The sequence below is a fragment of the Nicotiana tomentosiformis genome, chromosome 9 (genome assembly GCF_000390325.3).
Source record: "Nicotiana tomentosiformis chromosome 9, ASM39032v3, whole genome shotgun sequence".
In the NCBI taxonomy this organism is placed as follows: domain Eukaryota; kingdom Viridiplantae; phylum Streptophyta; class Magnoliopsida; order Solanales; family Solanaceae; genus Nicotiana; species Nicotiana tomentosiformis.
This window is the reverse complement of record NC_090820.1, coordinates 102294802-102313537: the sequence shown is the minus strand read 5'-3', so window position 1 is coordinate 102313537 and position 18736 is coordinate 102294802. Positions and strand designations below refer to the sequence as shown.

Below are 18736 nucleotides of genomic sequence, written 5' to 3'. Positions count from 1 at the left end.
TGGTTAATTATACATTTCACTGAATTTAAAAAAAAAAATTGGAGATGAGTTTCAAATTTTGAAAAAGTATTTTTTTGTCTCTTTTTCTAGCATAACAATATTTTTCTCTATAAAATTGTAATATTTTTTCAAGTGATATGCATGTCCAAACATAATTTTAATTTTCAAATATTTATTTCAACTTAACTTCAAAAAATAATATTTTTTAATTATATATTTTTTATGTCCAAACACTAAATTTCTCTTTGCCTACGCCAGCTTGCATCCTTCATGCCTCACGGCAGCCACCTCTTCATTCAAATTCTTCCTTAATTATTTCTATCTTCTAATTCCAATTTTTTTGTGATCGTAATAATTCTTCTCATATCCAACTCAACTACCATGCACCAAATTTAATTCAAACTCCTCAATTCTAGCAACCAAATTCAGAATAAATTTTCTTACCATATATAGCTTTTCTATCCTTTGAAAGAAATGACTAACATATTTATCATAATTGATTTTTTTTTTTAGGAAAAAAAATTATAATTCTTTTATATTTGGCTAGTCTCTTTTCTTGGAGGAAAAGGTTTGGACTTCTATAAATTGAGGATCGTTCTTTCTCATTCAGCAGCATCCACAATGTAGCTATAAGGGGTTTGAGAGTCTTGTTTGGGAGGAGGGGGGAGGGGAGGGAATTTTCGGGACAAGTGTTAATGTGCCACTTGTGTTTGCCTCTTCGTAATGCTGTTCTTTCGATATTTTGTACTCTCTTTTATATAGTGGATTGCTCATTTCTGCCCGTGGACGTAAGTCAATTGACCGAACCACGTTAAATATTTGTGTCTCTTTTGGTATATTTCTCTTATGTTGTCTGATTTATCATCGTTCAAGTATTGCTTTACTAACTTCCGCATGACACCTAATTATTTCGGTCCTAACAATGCACCTATATGATCTTCCTCATCTTTAGCCAACCACTAACCAACTTCCTTTTCTAATAAGATCTAACTTTAGAAACGATGTTAGGATTTCAACTTTATGGGTTATGGATTTTGGAACCACGACTTCAAGTCATGTTAATGACTGAGTTCTAGATTTAATGTTTTATACATATTTCATGAATTCAAAACACCAAATATATTGTTCGAGCGAAAAGCTATTCGATTCGACCGAAGTAGGTCGGTTTGTGCCTCCGCCCCTATCTAACTTCACACTCCTTTGCCAACATTATAGTTAGAGTTCCGCGAAATTCAATAGCTTTAACTTAAATTTGGTATTTGTATCATATAAATATTTCTCATCTCAAAATTCATCGCCAACTACGTTTACCTCACATTTTCCTTTCCATAAAAACCCAATTCGAGATACGTTTCCAAGCCCGCAAAATCCTCTTATAATCCATGTTCACGGATCTTCTTTACTCCAATTCCAAGTTAGCTTATTGTCCTTAGATTCATCATATGGTTACTCGCAAGCAAACTGAATTTTGAGATGAGAGATAAGGTAAGCTAGAAGTATGCAGAGGCGGGTTCAAGATTTTGTTTTGGACTATAATTTTTTATTGCCAAATTTTGAAAAAAGATATTTTTTATATTAAATAATTTTTTAATATAAATATAAGATTTGAGCCAAAACTGTTGGAACTAAAGCTGGTATACTACCGAATCTAATAGATAATATTTTTGGTAACAACTGTAAATATTACCATTAATTAACAAAAACAACACACCTAAAATCTAATAGGTAGTTGAGTTGGATAAAAAAGAATTATTAGGATCATGATAAGAATGGGAATTAAAAGATAGAGATAATTAAGGAAGGATTTGAATGAAGTGGTGGCTGTCGTGAGGAATGAAGAATGCAAAAACTTTTAAGCAAAGAGAAATCTAATTTGTTAAAAAACTTGAAGAGAAGAACACAATGTTTAGAAAGTGGCTCCCTATTTGTAGTAAAGCTAATAATAATATCGTACGTAATTGGCTCCCTTAGAAATAGAAGTATCACATCCTTTAGAATGTCACAAAAGGAAAATTAATACTCAATTCAATTTATACGAACATATTTGACTGAGCACAAAATTTAAGGAAAAAAAATACTTTTAAATTTTTGGTGTAAAATGAGACACGCATATTTTTTGTAGATATAAATAATAGCATAAAAGTAAATTGTTTTCAAATACGAAAATGGATTTTTTTTTTTTTAACTGACTAAAAAATTAAATAAATACATGAAACGTAACTCTTCTTATTATAGTCAGATTATTAATAAAAATTGTCTTGCCCGTAAGGGTTGACTAAGTTGGTTGGGTAAGTATTTTCCACATGAAAAATCTAAAATAAATTCCCCTCACCAACAATCTTATTAGTAAGAACTCGTTGCATCGAGTTTGCCTAGTGAGATTTATATTTTATTTGGTTTGCGAGCTATTTAACCGCGAACAGATTACGCAGTCCGCGAGTTTCATGGGAATTTTCCAAAAATAAAAATAAAAGATGTCTTCTTACCAAACAAGTATGCTACGTGGCAAGCCATGATGTAATGTCCGATAATATTTAAGGAGAGCAATAGCCATCTTTCTCTTACACACAGATACACACACACTAGTAAAGAAAACTGTTTCACTTTAAAAGTTAAAAAAAGAATGGAAGAAATAAAGCATAAGTTCATAGAAGTAAATGGACTGAAACTTCACGTAGCTGAAATTGGAAGTGAATCTTCTCAAGCTGTTGTATTCTTACATGGATTTCCTGAAATATGGTATTCTTGGAGGTACCAAATGATAGCTATGGCTAAAGCTGGTTTTAGAGCCATTGCTTTTGATTACAGAGGTTATGGTTTGTCTGAACAGCCAACAGAACCAGAAAAAACAACATTCTTGGATTTTGACAATGACCTCCTTGGACTCCTCAATGCTCTCAGCATTCCAAAGGTACCATCTTTTTTCTGATATTTGAACCCTTTTAAAAGAGGCCGAGTAAGAATTTTAACTTTATGGATTCTGGATTTTAGAACTACGACTTCAAATACTTATAACTGAGTTCTAAATTTATTATTTGTAAATATTTAATGATTTCTTTTAATATAACTACATTGCTTGAGCAAAAGTTAGTGGGTTCGGTCGAACCTGTACTCAGGCTTCTAGGCTCTAGCTCCGCCCCTGCCTTTTCAAAGGTTAAAAATGATGCAAGATGATGGAATTTAGAGGTATTTGGTAGTGCTTTAAGAGATCTATTATAATACGTTAGTTATCATTTTTTGTCAGGTATATTTTAAAGATTTTAAGTTCCATGAGTTGAGGGTAAAATGAACGTTTTAAAATTAAATTGTTATAAAATATAGAAAGATGTGTCAGGTTACCAATTAATGCATATCTTATAGATTTTAAGTTCTATGTGCTGACAGTATATATCGAATTGGTTGAATATTTGTGGTGAGATATCTTAGCCACAAACGAACTTACTTTCTTCAGCTTCCTATATAGCATATTTGTGTCCTTTTTAAAGGTGAGTAATTAAGTGACAAATTTTCAAGGTCAGTTAAAACTACACTGTGAATGTGTGTTCACCTAGAACTGAAATCTTTCATGGTAGTTCCAATACAAAATTTCAGTTAGCACTAACCAAGATAGAGAACTGGGAGTGCTTTTTATATTTATTTTGTATAATGTTGATCTGAGATGAGTTTTAATGGCGCAATATGGTTAGTTAGGATACATATATGAGATTGAGGCGTAGTAGTTGTTGTACTTAACCAATATTGGCAGGAATAATACCTTGTAAAGTACATTACTCAGCTCTCATACTCTCTTTCTCCCTCTCTTTTATCCTCACTAATGTGTATGCTCGCGCGTTTATGTAGGCTTTTCTCGTTGGTAAAGATTTTGCTGCATTTGTTATTTCCTTATTTGTCGTTCTGCACGAGGAGAGGGTCTCTGGATTTGTTACCGTCGGGGTGCCATTTATGCTCCCAGGTCCATCCGACTACGGCCTTCCAGAAGGTTTCTATATCACAAGATGGATGGTATGGTTTAATTTCCCTTATGATCGGGAGCAACGGTAAAGTTGTCTCCGTGTGACCCATAGGTCACGGGTTCAAGCCGTGAAAGCAGTCACTAATGATTGCATTAGGATAGGTTGTCTACATTATATCTCTTGGGGTGCGGCCCTTCCCCGCACCATACGTGAATGCGGGATGCCTTGTACAATGGGCTACATAAAAGTAAAATTGTAGCTGGCCTCAATATCAATTTGAGATTCTTTTTTTTTTCTTCGCAGGAGCCTGGGCGAGCTGAAGCTGATTTCAGTCGATTTGATGCCAAAACAGTTGTAAGGAAAATCTACATACTCTTCTCTAGAAGTGAAATACCAATAGCTAATGAAAATCAGGAAATCTTGGATTTGGTGGAACCAGGCACTCCTCTGCCTTATTGGTTCAGTGAAAAAGATCTGGCAATATATGGAGCTAAGTACGAGAAATCTGGATTTCAGACTGCTTTGCAGGTTCCTTACAGGTAACAAAATGCTTGTATTCCTAATGACTTGGCAGGATCTACAGTCAATGAGTTCAGAATGTGTGTTCTTCATTATAAATATTCAATTTAAAATTTTTTCGTGTATGTATGCATCGTTCAACCGAAAGCAATGGGTTAAGCAGAACCCGCTCTAAATTGAAACTGGCATGCCTCAATAATAACTGGATCCGCGAAACTGACAATATTATTGTTTTATATGCAAGCTGTTCTCGCAGCTTTATTACAACATGTTTCTTATTCGTAGATTTCTAGTACTACCTGATATTTTTTCGCTTCGACTTTTATTATCTTGTTGTTGTTACTGCTTGTTGCTACTCCTTCTTTTATCATCTTTTCTTGAGTCGAGAGTCTATCAGAAACAGTCTTCTATTTTCTCAAGATAGTGGTAAGGTTTGTGTACACACTACCCTTCCCAAACCTCACTTGTGAGATTACACCCGACTTGTTATTGTTGTTGTTTTCGCAGCTTTAACTAGGTTGAACTTTCTTATTTTGATTTAGTTTAAACTTCTGTTGGCTATAGGGCAATGGCCGAACAACTGAATGTAACAGCACGAACAGTTCAAGTTCCTGCAATGCTGATCATGGGTGAGAAGGATTACGTCCTCAAATTTCCAGGAATCGAAGACTATATCAGGAGCGAAGAACTGAAAAGTTTGGTACCAAAGTTGGAAATAATCTTTATGCCTGAAGGAACTCATTTTGTTCAAGAACAAATGCCAGCTGAGGTTAATCAACTTCTCCTCAGCTTCCTCCTTCACAACAAGAGTACTTAATCAGTTAAACTATGATCTTCTGAAATGCAGTTTAAGCACTATTATATATCATAGTTCTGTTATCAATGTGATAAGTGTGTTATATATCTGCACTTTTAGCAGTATATATATCTGTGTGTAATATAATTATCCTAAAATTTATGTAATTTAGATTTCTGGTACACGAAGGTTGAAGTGTAATGAATGGTTTGGTTACGTTGCAAAATCTTGAAAATGATTAATTATAGCAGTGATATATATATATATTGTGCTTTGAACGGCAATTCGGTGTACGAAACATCCAGCGTTTTCACAGGATCCAGGAAAGGGCTGCATCTCAAGGGGGTGCGATGTAGGCAACATACCCTAATACAACATCGGTGGCTGATTTCAAAGCTTGAACATTGTGCTTTTAATTAGAGAAAATAAATAGAGGAGTATCGAGAATATAGAGAAGAATTTGGAAGGTAAGAAAATGATGGAAGGGGGACTAATTAGATATGAAGCCCTTGTGGATAAGAAGAGAGAGGAAAGGAGAGGTGAAAATAAGGAGAAAGAAACAGAAAACCATATGAGAGAAAAATTGAATAGAATGTGAAATAGTGTCAATAATGACAGATTATATAAGAAGCTGAAATAAGCACATGAAAAATATAATATTATTAATATTCTAAGGATATATACGTTAGCACTATCTTTCTACAGTGGTTTGAATATTTTCATTCTTCTTCTTCTTGCTTCTTTTCCTTTCCCGTTTTATGTAGTTGTATTGGTAAAATATGTGGCAAGCATTTTAAAGTCAACTCCGAGTCAAGGTTCGGATCCAGACGGTCACAAACGTCTGGAAAAACACTTTTTTGTAGGGCGATCAAAACCGAACCGAAATTGAAAATCGAAAAACAAATCCCAAAAGTGATTTAGTGGCTTATTTGTATTGGGTTAACGGTTTAACGGATGGGGAAGAGATTAAAATTTTTTTTATTAACGGCTTATCGGTTTGGGGTGGATTATTCAATTTTTTTAACGGATAATCAGTTAACCCGTTAAGAATATATATATATATATATATATATATATATATATATATATATATATATATATATATATATATATATATATATTAACGGCTTATCGATTTGGGGCGGATTATTCAATTTTCTTAACGGATAATCAGTTAACCCGTTAAGAATATATATATATATATATATATATAAAATTTATTTTTATCCATATGTTACTATGTATATTAAATAATAAAAATCCCTTCCACACTTCCATTTCCAATACTGTCACTGTATTACTCCCACTTCCAGTACTGTCACTGTATTATTCTATTAGACATTTAGACTTTAGAAACCCTAACATCTAAAATTCTTAATTTCCCTTAGAAACCCAGCGGTCAGCCCTCTCGCCTCTCCGTCTCGCCTCTCCCTCTCGCCGACTCGCCGTCTCGCCTCTGTTTATGTCCTCACAAAGTGATCAGTCATCTTCCTTCCCTATGATAATTTTTCTCAAATTTCATACAGTATACTACTAGTATTTAGGCAGAATAGTATCTGATTCCTTTTCTTTGACCCAATATACTGCAAAAGAAATTGAAAAAGCAAGATAGTGCCTTGCCGGTACAAGGGTGGCCTTTCAGTTTAGAGCTCTGTGAAGTTGTTTGACAGGGGAATTAGTTAAGTTTCTTGCAAGGGATTTCAAGTTTCTTCCTGTGTTATTGAAGGGATCAGCGGAAAAATGAAAATCTGAGCCTTAATGCATTATGCATGTGAAAGGATGTTGTAACCGCGATTTGCTTTATACTTATACTGTCTCTATGATTTGCTTTATGACTACTTTGGACAGTGCTTAGTTAAAGCCACTCAAATACTTTATTTCCTTCTTGAGGTTCAGTCACATGTTACTCTCTAGTTTTATGCTAATTAACATTTTGGTGTATTCTCACTTAAGACATAAAACTAATGTGATTTTACTGTGATTATCTTCTTAGATCATTCACAAGGTTCTACACCCTTCGTTAACAGTTATATCATTTAGATTGCAGTTGATTAGTCTGCTTGTTCATTCGATTTGTCTGTGTAACATTATACTTCGTTAACTAGAACATTCACAAGGTTCTACACAACTTTTATGAACTGTGATTCTGTCATTCTGTGAACAAGACCAACAAACTAGCTATCTGAACTGTAACATTATGCTTGGTGTTTCCAGTAGCCCTTTTATTTAATTTTAGTTCGGTCCATAATAAAAGTAGTCCGTCCAAACAGGTTTTTAATTATCGGGTGGCCCGATAACCGCCCGATAATAGCTAAACCGATACCAATCCGCCCAATATCTTATCGGGTGACTAGTGGATTAATACATAAGCCGAACCGTTAAGAGTAATAACCGCCCAATAAGCAGCACTACTTTTCTCGAACCAACAAACACCAGAATATTCGGAATTCTCAATTAACCACGTCCTGCAGTTATGCCTAAACTAGCGTAACGGACGAAATTTGCACTTACTGTAGATAACATATGCAACGTGTGGAAGAGATATTAGGGACGATTACGATTAGGTTATTTTATAAATACCATTTTTTCAACAATTGTATCATAATCTAATTCTCATTCTTACTCCCACACTCGATAATAAAATTATAGTAGATTCATTGTGCTCATTGTTATTATTTCTCACAGATTTCATCAATAAATAAGAATCTCTGCCTCTTGTTATTTATGTTTTTCATTCAATTGTTCACCTTGTCCACTTTGTTACGTTATTTTTATAATATTTATATCAATAAAGTTCAATTACATTGGTAGATCATACTTTTGAGTTTATCATTATGGGTTGAAATTATTTTTCTTTACTCCTGTCTAACTTTTAACTTCATATTACTTATTTCAAAGAAGATTTAGACATTATTATTACTTTTTAGGATTCAAAAGTTTTATCAAAACACTCTCCCATTTGTTGATATTATTGTTTACCCGAAAAATCGGATATAGTTGAATTTATAAGTAGTTCTAAGGATATGTGATATAGCTTGACATAAATCGTACATAAAAGCGGAAATGTTTAGATTCTTGGCTATAGAAACAGGATATAAATTATTGAACAAGAAGAGTGAGTATGCTGAGTAAAACAAGCTCAAGAGATTTATTCTTCAATAAATAGTAGTCTTTTCTTACAATGTGTGAACCCCATTTATGCTTACAAGGATTCCCCCATTTATAGTAGAATGATCTTACTTTATTTATAATAAAAAATATATAGTGGAGAACCCATGATGAATTGTCTCTTCCTCGATTCCCGCCAAGATTCTCTCCCCTAGTGCGGTAGTAACGGCTCCTGTCTGCGAGCTCGATACTGGCTCGATCTCGGTATTGGGTCGAGCCCTCGGCCTTGGTTCGAGTTCGACATTCAGGGTGAGTGTCAATCGGTCTGTGCATCTCCGACAACCTTCACGTTGCCTTGCGGTTCAATTTGGTCATGGGCTTGATAATGATACCGAGCCGATTCCTCGATCGGTCTTGGAGCTCGAGGCTTGTTTGTACTATCCTCGGAACTCGTCTCGAGCTCTCACTTCGATCGCTAACCATTCGAACTCGATCAAACGTACGGAGGCCGAAATCTATTCCGACCGTATACAGATAGTCCCCTCGTTTCTCAGGAAGAATGTGGTGAGAAGCGATATGATTTTCGATGGCTCGATCGGATTATAAGCTGACGTTTTCACTGGGCTCGATCATGACGTATGTGATAGTTGTCCCATCAATTTAGTCTTTCAAGGTATTTAATGCACGTCAGACGGTGGTCGGTCACTGTTGATACTGAACCGCCACGGTATAAACCTATAAATAACCCTTCCATTTATCATTTACCATTTTTACATCTTCAATCTCCCAAATTCTCTTACTCTTTCTGCCTCTATTTCGCCGCTTGTAGAGCCACCTTCATCAGCGTTTGACACCATCAACCTTTCATCTTCCTTTGCTTTTCTTTCTCTTACATCAATGGCAAAAACTTCAAAAACCGTACCTCAGAAGGAGAAAGCTTCTTCTTCACAGCTGTCCGGCGACAAGGCGCCGGTGGAGCCCTCCCCCCCCCCCCCCCACGAGTATGTTCCTGACCCATGTACTCTGAAGATCGATTTTAAGGTTGAAAATCCTTCGTTGATTCCAGGTCAATGTGAGCATGTGTCGATGTACATGTGCTCGATAACATAGGGCCATCTCGAGGCTGTGAGGAAAGACTGCAACTGGGGCCCGAGGTTGTGTTGCAAATTCCCTCTCCCGAAGAGAGCGTCATCACTTATGTGGAGGGGTTTTTAAGTGTTTATACTTACCCCTTCATGTTGGGTCCCGTCGACCCAGTGATCATTGATTTTTGCAAAAGATATCAGGTCACCCTCGGTCAAATTCATCCTTCTCTATGGCGCATAGTAACCTTACTTCGCTTCTTCTCCAACAAGGCCGGGTGGGCTGGATTTCACCTTAAATCACCTCATACGATTGTATTGGCCTCAAATCTTTTGAAGAGTAATCAAGCTTCATCGTCGGGCATCGAAAGCTTTAATGTCGAGCATCGATGAAGACAAGGATCGGAGTTGGATAGGCCATTTATATTCGGGTGAGGACCCGTGACCTCATTCCAGAAAAGAAGATGTCGTTCCCCGAGGAATGGAATTTTGACCGTAAGTGGTTTTCATAAGGCGTTGCTTTTCGTATCTTTCTCTGATTCTATCTGATAGCTTTCTCCGATATATAGCTGCCCTTTGGATGCCACAAGCGGTACCCGACCTCGAGGATTGGGTTCGGAAGTTAGCCTCGACTTCCTCTTATGCCGAACGCGTTTGGTGTGATTTGGCAAAAGGTAGATGGGAGGCCAAGAATCATGGTAAGGGTCACTTCTCATGTTCTTCGAAATGTTTTTTATGCTCCATTTGTTACCGATTTCCTTTCATGCAGGTGTAACCAAAGATGCCATTTTGAGGCCTTCGAGTGGTGAGGAAGGAACCAAGTCCCTGGTCCCAGAACCGGGGAAAGATAAGAAGCGAAAAGATGTCTCTCGGCCAGAGGACACCAAGCCCAAAACTCGAAGGGTGAGGAGGAAGGCAATCGCTCTTTCGACGGACTCGGTCCAACGACTGAGAGAAGAAGAAGAAGAAGAAGATGATGATGATTCTCCGGCTTTGGTGATCCGATCTGCGAAAGCTATCGAGGTCGCCAGATCTTCTGAGTCGATGATGGCTATACCGCTCGGGGTCGGTTCCGATACCCCGAGTCTCGATCAGAGCGTCCCGAGCGATTCGCTTGGGACTATGATAGTAGGTCATTTGCCTTCTCTTCCGACCTTTTCTGCGGAGGCGTTAAAGGAAGCTCGAGAATTGAAGACCCCCGATATGGGCGGAGGCTCTAGTGTAGGGGACCCTTTTCTGGATTGCTTTACTGGAGTCGATGATGCCTCTAATATTAGTGACACTTCTCTTCTCCTAGAAGAGGCCCAATGTTTCATTTCTCGGGTAATGATTTTACTGTGCTTGGTTTTTTCGTTCTTTTCTAAACTTGACTTGTGTTTTTTCCCTACTGTACAGGCCATTAGCAGGTTTTGAGTCGACCTCAGTCAGTGTGAGGTCGAGCTTCAGAAGGTCTCGGGGGAGAGAGATGCTATGTGGCTTCTTTGCAGCCAAAAGGACGAGGTTACAAAGGACCTCCAAGCAGATTTGGTTAAGGCTCGTGAAGAAGAGGCCCAACTAGATAAGCAAGTGAGCCTCGTTCTGTTAGAGTATGGGTTTGACCCAACTGTGAAAGATAACCCTTCGTTATCTCAGCTGCAGCAAAAGATTGAAAAGATCGAGTTGCTTCGGGAAGAAGTCGATCAAATCAAGGCCGAATGTGACCGGTGGAAGGAGACTATCGACCGCCTGGCTGCAAAAAAGAAACCATCTTGGCCAAATTATTATCGGCCGATGTTCAGCTTCGAAGCGTCAAGAAAAAATATTCAGCTCAAGCCAAGAGGATCGAGGAGCTTGAAACAAGGCTTGTTGAGGCCAAGGCGGAGGTTGAGTCGTCGAAAATCATGGCGGACAAGTCCATTGCTGTGTATCAGGCCGATGCCGAGACTGCTCAAATGGAGGCAAGAGAGGCAGCGGATACTGCCGACACTTGAGCACATTAGGTTGCCGAACTTGCTAAGCGTCAGTCTCGGAGGGAGACTCTCGATGAGATACACGCTCTAGGTTTCGACCTTGCTGAAGAGATAAAAAGGGCTAAAGAACTCGAAGCTGATGCTGAAGCCTTGACTTCTGATGGCGATGATGATCATGATGTGATGGTAGCAAGAGCGGGTCCGAAGATGGGGTGGAGCCCGGTAGAGAAGAGACCGCTCTCGATGATAACCCAGAATCTTAGCCCTTAGCTTCTTCTATGTTGCATTTATTTATGTAAACCATCTTTGTATATCTATACAAATATCTTTTTCTTTTACTGACTTGCTTCGTGAAGATTTCATTCATGCCTTGCGGATGTTTTCATGAGGATTTAGGTGATTTCATCGAATTCGGCCTTCGTAGCCTTTATGGCCGAGTGAGTATTTGCTCGAGCTCGAAATAAAAGTAGCCCACATGCTTAGTGGTCGAGTGGGCGCTTGCCCGAACTCGAAAAATAAAAGTAGCCCACAGGCTCAGTAGTTGAGTGAACGTTTTGAAATCGAAGTAAGATAGCCCTTAGGCTTTAATAATTGAGTGAGTGATTGTTTCGAACTCGAACTCAAGGTATATTAGCCCGTAGACTTTTATGATCGAGTGAGTGATTGCTCGGACTCGAAGTAAAATAGCCCTTAGGTTTTAATAATTGAGTGAGTGATTGTTTTCGAACTCGAACTCAAAATATCTTAGCCCCTAGGCTTTTTACGACCAAGTGAGTGATTGTTTTCGAACTCGAACTCAAAATATCTTAGCCCGTAGGCTTTTTATGACCGAGTGAGTGATTGTTCGAACTCGAAGTAAGATAGCCCTTAGGCTTTAATAATTGAGTGAGTGATTGTTTTTGAACTCGAACTCAAAAATATCTTACCCCGTAGGCTTTTTATGACCAAGTGAGTGATTGCTCGAACTCGAAGTAAGATAGCCCTTAGGCTTTAATAATTGAGTGAGTGATTGTTTCGAACTTGAACTCAGAATATCTTAGCCCGTAGGCCTTTATGATTGAGTGAGTGATTGCACGAACTCGAAGTAAGATAGCCCTTAGGCTTTAATGATTGAGTGAGTGATTGTTTTCGAACTCTAACTCAAAATATCTTAGCCCGTAGGCTTTTTATGACCGAGTGAGTGATTACTCGAACTCGAAGTAAGATAGCCCTTAGGCTTTAATAGTTGAGTGAGTGATTGTTTTCGAACTCGAACTCAAAATATCTTAGCACGTAGGCTTTTTATGACCGAGTGAGTGATTGTTTTCGAACTCGAACTCAAAATATCTTAGCACCTAGGCTTTTTATGACCGAGTGAGTGATTGTTTTCGAACTCGAACTCAAAATATCTTAGCCCGTAGGCTTTTTATGACCGAGTGAGTGATTGCTCGAACTCGAAGTAAGATAGCCCTTAGGATTTAATAATTGAGTGAGTGATTGTTTTGAACTAGAACTTAGAATAACTTAGCCCGTAGGCCTTTATGATCGAGTGTATCAAAAATCCCTTTGATGGTGGTTGGCCTTTAAGCCTGTTTGAATCATGAAGCAGGAAAATCTTTTCAAAGTGTGAGATGTCTGAAAAAGAAGTTCTCTTTTATAGGTCATTACACATGTGTTTGTATCTTGTGCCAAAGTTCGAGCAAAACTATGTGGGCATGGTTCGTTTTGACAATTGGCCCTTACACTTTTCTCTATCGAGACCCCGTTCGACATGAATTTGATATGGAGCAACTTTCTTGTGCCGAACTTGATTTATTTGCTTGGTATCCCCCAGTATTCGAGGTTGATTATGAAGGAGCCTCGGATACTATTGATTAGTCCCCGGGTAAGCACATAGTTGTTGTCTCGTTAAAAACCTTGCCGGAAAAACCCATTTGGGATAAAAGCCGAACTTAAGGGAAAAAGAGTACAACGCGTGCTTTGAAACCAGAGGTCTTGATGTTTTTCGTCAAATTCCTGCAATGAGTTAGTGTCGAATATACGTATATAGACGATGGAGAAGAGAAAATAATACCTTAACAGTAATATCGTTTGAGAAGCGATATGTTCCAATTGTTTGGTAGTGGTTTTCCATCCATTGCTCCAAGTTTATAAGACCCTTTTCCCGACTATATCGAGGACTTGATAGGGTCCTTCCCAATTTGGGCCGAGCTTCCCTTCATTAGGATCTCGAGTGTTGATGGTGACCTTCCTTAGGACCAAGTCCCCGACCTTGAAATGGCGGAGGTTGGTTCTTCTGTTGTAGTACTTTTCAATTCGTTGTTTTTGTGCAGCCATTCGAACCAGTGCCGCTTCTCATTTTTCATCTAATAATTCGAGGCTAGTATTCATTGCCTCGTAGTTCGATTCTTCCGATGTATGTCGGAACCTTGCGCTTGGTTCCCCGACTTCGACCGGAATTAGAAATTCGGAGTCATACACTAAGAAAAATGGGGTCGCTCATGTACTAGATTTAGATGTTATCCGATATGCCCAAAGGACTTCGGGCAAAATTTCTGTCCACTTTCCTTTGGCTTCGTTCAATCTTTTCTTTATGTTTTGGATGATAATATTGTTCGTTGATTCGGTCTGTCCGTTCCCGCTAGGATGATATGGTGTAGACAATATTCTTTTTATTTTATGGTCTTCGAGGAATTTTGTCACTTTACCGCCGATAAACTGTCTACCATTGTCACATGTTATTTCTGCTGGTATCCCAAATCGACACACAATGTGGTCCCAGATGAAATCTATAACTTTTTTTTCTCTCACTTTTTTCGAACGCCTGTGCTTCAACCCATTTAGAGAAATAGTTAGTCATAAACAAAATGAATTTAGCTTTACCCGGTGCCGATGGTAGAGGGCCGACGGTATTCATTCCCCATTTCATGAATGGCCATGGAGAAATGACCAAATGAAGCTGCTCTCCGGGTTGATAGATCATCGGTGCAAACCTTTGACATTTATCACATTTTCGAACGAACTCCTTAGTGTCCTTCTCCATGCTATCCCAGTAGTACCCTGCTCTGATGATTTTGCAAATTAATGGTCCGGCGCCGGAGTGGTTTCCACAAGTGCCTTCATGGACCTCTCGTAAAACATAATCGGTGTCTCATGGTCCCAAACATACTGCCAGTGGTCCGTCGAATGTCCTTATGTATAATGTTCCATTTTTAACCAGCGTGAATCGAGCAGCCTTGGTTCGTAGAACCCTCGATTCTTTATGGTTCGACGGGAGTTTTCTGTTCTTTAAATATTCAATATACTTATTCCTCCAATCCCAGGTTAGGCTCGTGGAATTTATTTCGGCATGTCCATCCTCGACTACAGATCTCGAGAGTTGAACGACAGTCCCCGAGTTGATCTTATCTTCCTCGACCGACGACCCCAAATTTGCGAGTGCGTCGGCCTCACAGTTTTGTTCTCGAGGTACATGTTGTAGGGTTCATTCTTTGAAACGGTGTAGAGTTACCTATAATTTGTCCAAATACCTTTGTATCCTATCTTCTCGAACCTCGAAAGTTTTGTTTACTTGGTTCACCACTAGTAAAGAGTCACATTTGGCTTCAATGACTTCTGCTCCCAAGCTTTTAGCTAGCTCGAGACCTGCAATCATGGCCTCATACTTGGCCTCATTGTTAGTTAACCTAGTGGTTTTGATGAATTGTCTAATAATGCCACTTATGGGAGGTTTCAGTTCGATGCCAAGCCCGGACCCCTTCACATTTGAAGCACCATCTGTGTAGAGGGTCCAAACCCCCTACGACGTACCCGATTTTAACAAGAGTTCCTTTTCAACTTCGGGTACGAGGGTTGGCGTGAAATCGGCCACGAAGTCCGCTAAAATTTAGGACTTGATGGTCGTACGGGGTTGATATTCGATATCGTACCCACTGAGTTCGATGGCCCATTTGGCCAATCGACCCGATAGTTCGGGTTTGTGCAAAATATTGCGAAGTGGGTAAGTGGTTAAAATGCATATGGGGTGACATTGAAAGTATGGTCTTAGCTTTCTAGAGGCGCTTATTAGTGCAAGTGCTAATTTCTCTAAGTGAGGATATCTAGTCTCTGCTTCCCCTAAGGTCTGACTTATATAATAAACAGGAAACTGTGTACCTTGATCTTCTCGAATTAGGATGCCACTTAGCGCGATTTCCGATACCGCCAAGTATAAGTACAACTTCTCATCTGTCCTCGGAGTGTGAAGTATTGGTGGGCTCGATAGGTACCGCTTCAATTATTTTAGTGCATGTTGGCATTCCGGGGTCCAGGCGAAATCGTTCTTCCTTTTGAGTAGAGAGAAGAATTTGTGGCTTCGATCTAATGACCGTGAAATGAATCGGCCTAAGGAAGCTATCCACCCAATAAGCCTTTGCACTGCTTTCACGCTATCCACTACGGTGATGTCTTCGATGGCCTTAATTTTGTCACGGTCCGATTCGATACCATGAAACCAAGGAACTTGCCCGATCCAACCCCAAAAGCACATTTCTCGGGGTTGAGCTTAATGTTGTATTTCCTTAAGATCTTGAACGTTTCCTGCAAATGAGTCAAATGGTCCTCTACGCGTAGGGACTTAACTAGCATGTCATCAATGTAAACTTCCATTGACTTACCTATTTGTTCTTCGAACATTTTATTCGCTAGGCATTGGTAAGTAGCTCCTGTGTGTTTTAGCCCAAATGGCATTACATTATAGCAATAGGTTCCGTACTTGGTGATAAATGAAGTCTTTTCCTGGTCCTCCGGGTTCATTCGAATTTGATTGTACCCGGAGTAGGCGTCGAGAAAAGTAAGGATCTCGTGACTGGCTGTGGCATCGATCATGCGATCGATGCTTGGCATTGGAATAGAATCTTTGGGGCATGCTTTGTTTAGATCTTTATAATCTACGCACATTCTAAGTTTGTTCCCCTTCTTAGGGACTACAACTACGTTGGCTAACCACTCGGGATATTTTACTTCCCGAATTGACCCTATTTTGAGAAGTTTAGTTACCTCATCCTTTACAAATGTGTGTTTTACCTCGGATTGAGGTCTTCTTTTTTTGCTTCACCGATTTGAACCTAGGGTCCAAGCTCAGCTGGTGCGTTGTTATCGACGGTGGGATCCCTGCCATGTCTAAATGGGACCAAGCAAAATAGTCTATGTTATCGATAAGAAATTGAATAAGTTTTTTCCTAAGTTCGGGGGTCAATCCCGTTCCCAGGTGTACCTTTCTCTCGGGCAGATATCCGATTAATATAACCTGCTCCAGTTCTTCAATCGTAGATTTGGTGGCGTCGGAGTCGTCGGGGATGATGAAAGATCGAGGTGTCAGAAACTCTTCCTCGTTACCCTCTATTTCCTTTTCCACCGGTTCGGTCGAGACTGGTGGTTGTGATTGCTATTTGGTTTCTCGTCTATCTTTAGTGCTCGATCTTTCTGAGGCCGATAGCATTGGTATCGATGTTACCTTATCGACCGCAAATATTTCCTTCGCAACATATTTCTCCCCGTATACTATTTTCACACCGTCCGACGTAGGGAATTTCATTACTTGGTGGAGGGTCGAAGGCACTGCCTTCATATTGTGGATCCAAGGCTTTCCGAGTAGGGCATTGCACCTCATATCCCCTTCGATCACGTGGAATTTGGTATTTTGGATGGTTCCAGCTACATTCACTGGTAGAGTAATCTCCCATTTAGTCGTTTCATTGGCCATATTAAAACCGTTCAAGACCCGAGCTGCGGGCATGACTTGATGCTGCAAACCGAGGTGCTCTACTACCCAAGATCGGATGATATTCGCAGAGCTACCTGGATCCACTAAAACACGCTTAACTTGAGTTTTATTTAATAGGATAGAAATTACTAGAGCGTCATTGTGAGGTTGAGATATGCTCTCGGATTCTTCAATTCCGAATGACAAAGTGCCATCGGGTACATAACCTCGAGTTCGTTTTTCCCGTATGGCCGGTATCTTGCCGTACTTGAGCACGGGTCCTTGTCGAGTATCGACCCCACCGATGATCATATGAATGATATGCAGAGGTTCTTCTTGTTTATCCTTTTTGCTGGCGTCCCTTTCTCTGAAGTGATGCTTGGCTCGATCACTGAGGAACTCTCGAAGGTGGCCCTCATCGAATAGACGGGCTACCTCTTCTCTTAATTGTCTGCAATCCTCGGTCCTGTGGCCATGCGTACCATGATACTTGCACATCAAATTCGGGTTCCCTTGGGAAGGGTCAGTTTGCATGGGTCTGGGCCACCTAGTATCTTTGATTCTTCCGATCGCCGATACAATGCCCGATGCGTCGACTCTGAAATTGTACTCCGATAGCCGAGGTGCCTCTATAGGATCGCCATATTTATCGAAGCCACTCTTGCTCATAAGCCCCCGAGAATTTTGTCCTCGATCACTCCTTCGATTGTTCCGAGCGGAATTGCGCGCTGAGCCGTTGTTCATTCGATCTGCGACGTACAGTTGATATCGGTCTCTGTTCGACCCTCGCTCTCTGTCGATATCCCGATGGTTTTTAATAGATGTCCTATTCTGATGTATGGATCCGGAAGGAGCTTCCAACTGGTCGTCTTCGACCCTGATTTTTGACTGATATGGGTTATGTACATCCGCCCAAGTTATTGCTGGATACTCGATCAAATTTTGCTTCAGCCGACGTGATGCTATTGAACTTTGCTCGTTCAACCCTTGGGTGAAAGCTTGGATGGCCCAGTCGTCTAAGACCAATGGCAATTTCATGCGTTCCATTTGAAATCGGGACACGAACTCCCTCAGCATTTCATTACCCCTTTGCTTTACTTTGAAGATGTCTGATTTCCTTGTTGCAACCTTTATGGCACCATCATCTTCCTTTACAAATGAATCCGCTAACATGGCAAAAGAATCGATGGAATTTGGTGGCAAATTATGATACCAAATCATCGCTCCCTTCGAGAGGGTCTCTCCGAAGTTTTTCAATAACACGGATTCGATCTCGTCGTCTTCCAAATCGTTACCCTTGATGGCACACATGTAAGACGTGACATGTTCGTTGGGATCGGTCGTACCATTATATTTGGAAATTTCGGGCATACAAAATTTTTTGGGGATTGGTTTTGGGGCTGTACTTGAGGGAAAAGGCTTTTGGATGAATTTCATCGAATCAAGCCCTTTTATCATTGGTGGAGCTCTCGGGATCTGATCGACCCTGAAATTATATGTTTCTATTTTTTTATCGTTAGCTTCGACTCGTTTTGTGAGTTCCTCGAGCAATTTAGTAATTTCGGGAGTAGTCCCCGATTCTTGCTCGTTTGACTTCACTATGGCTT

At 39.7% G+C, this 18736-nt stretch overlaps 1 protein-coding gene across 2 annotated transcripts; it reads left to right on the top strand.

Moving 5' to 3' along the window:
• The first annotated feature begins 2571 nt into the window (after positions 1 to 2571).
• On the top strand, positions 2572 to 5533 carry LOC104090237 (uncharacterized). Of its 2 annotated transcripts, XM_009595294.4 has the most exons (4): positions 2572 to 2911; positions 3841 to 4002; positions 4257 to 4492; positions 5037 to 5533. In XM_009595294.4, the coding sequence occupies exons 1-4, from the start codon at positions 2624 to 2626 to the stop codon at positions 5287 to 5289; spliced, it is 939 nt and encodes a 312-aa protein (XP_009593589.1). In that variant the 5' UTR covers positions 2572 to 2623; the 3' UTR covers positions 5290 to 5533. The 2 variants fall into 2 exon arrangements, with proteins under 2 accessions (XP_009593589.1, XP_009593590.1); XM_009595295.4 differs by lacking the exon at positions 3841 to 4002.
• Positions 5534 to 18736: the final 13203 nt, after the last annotated feature.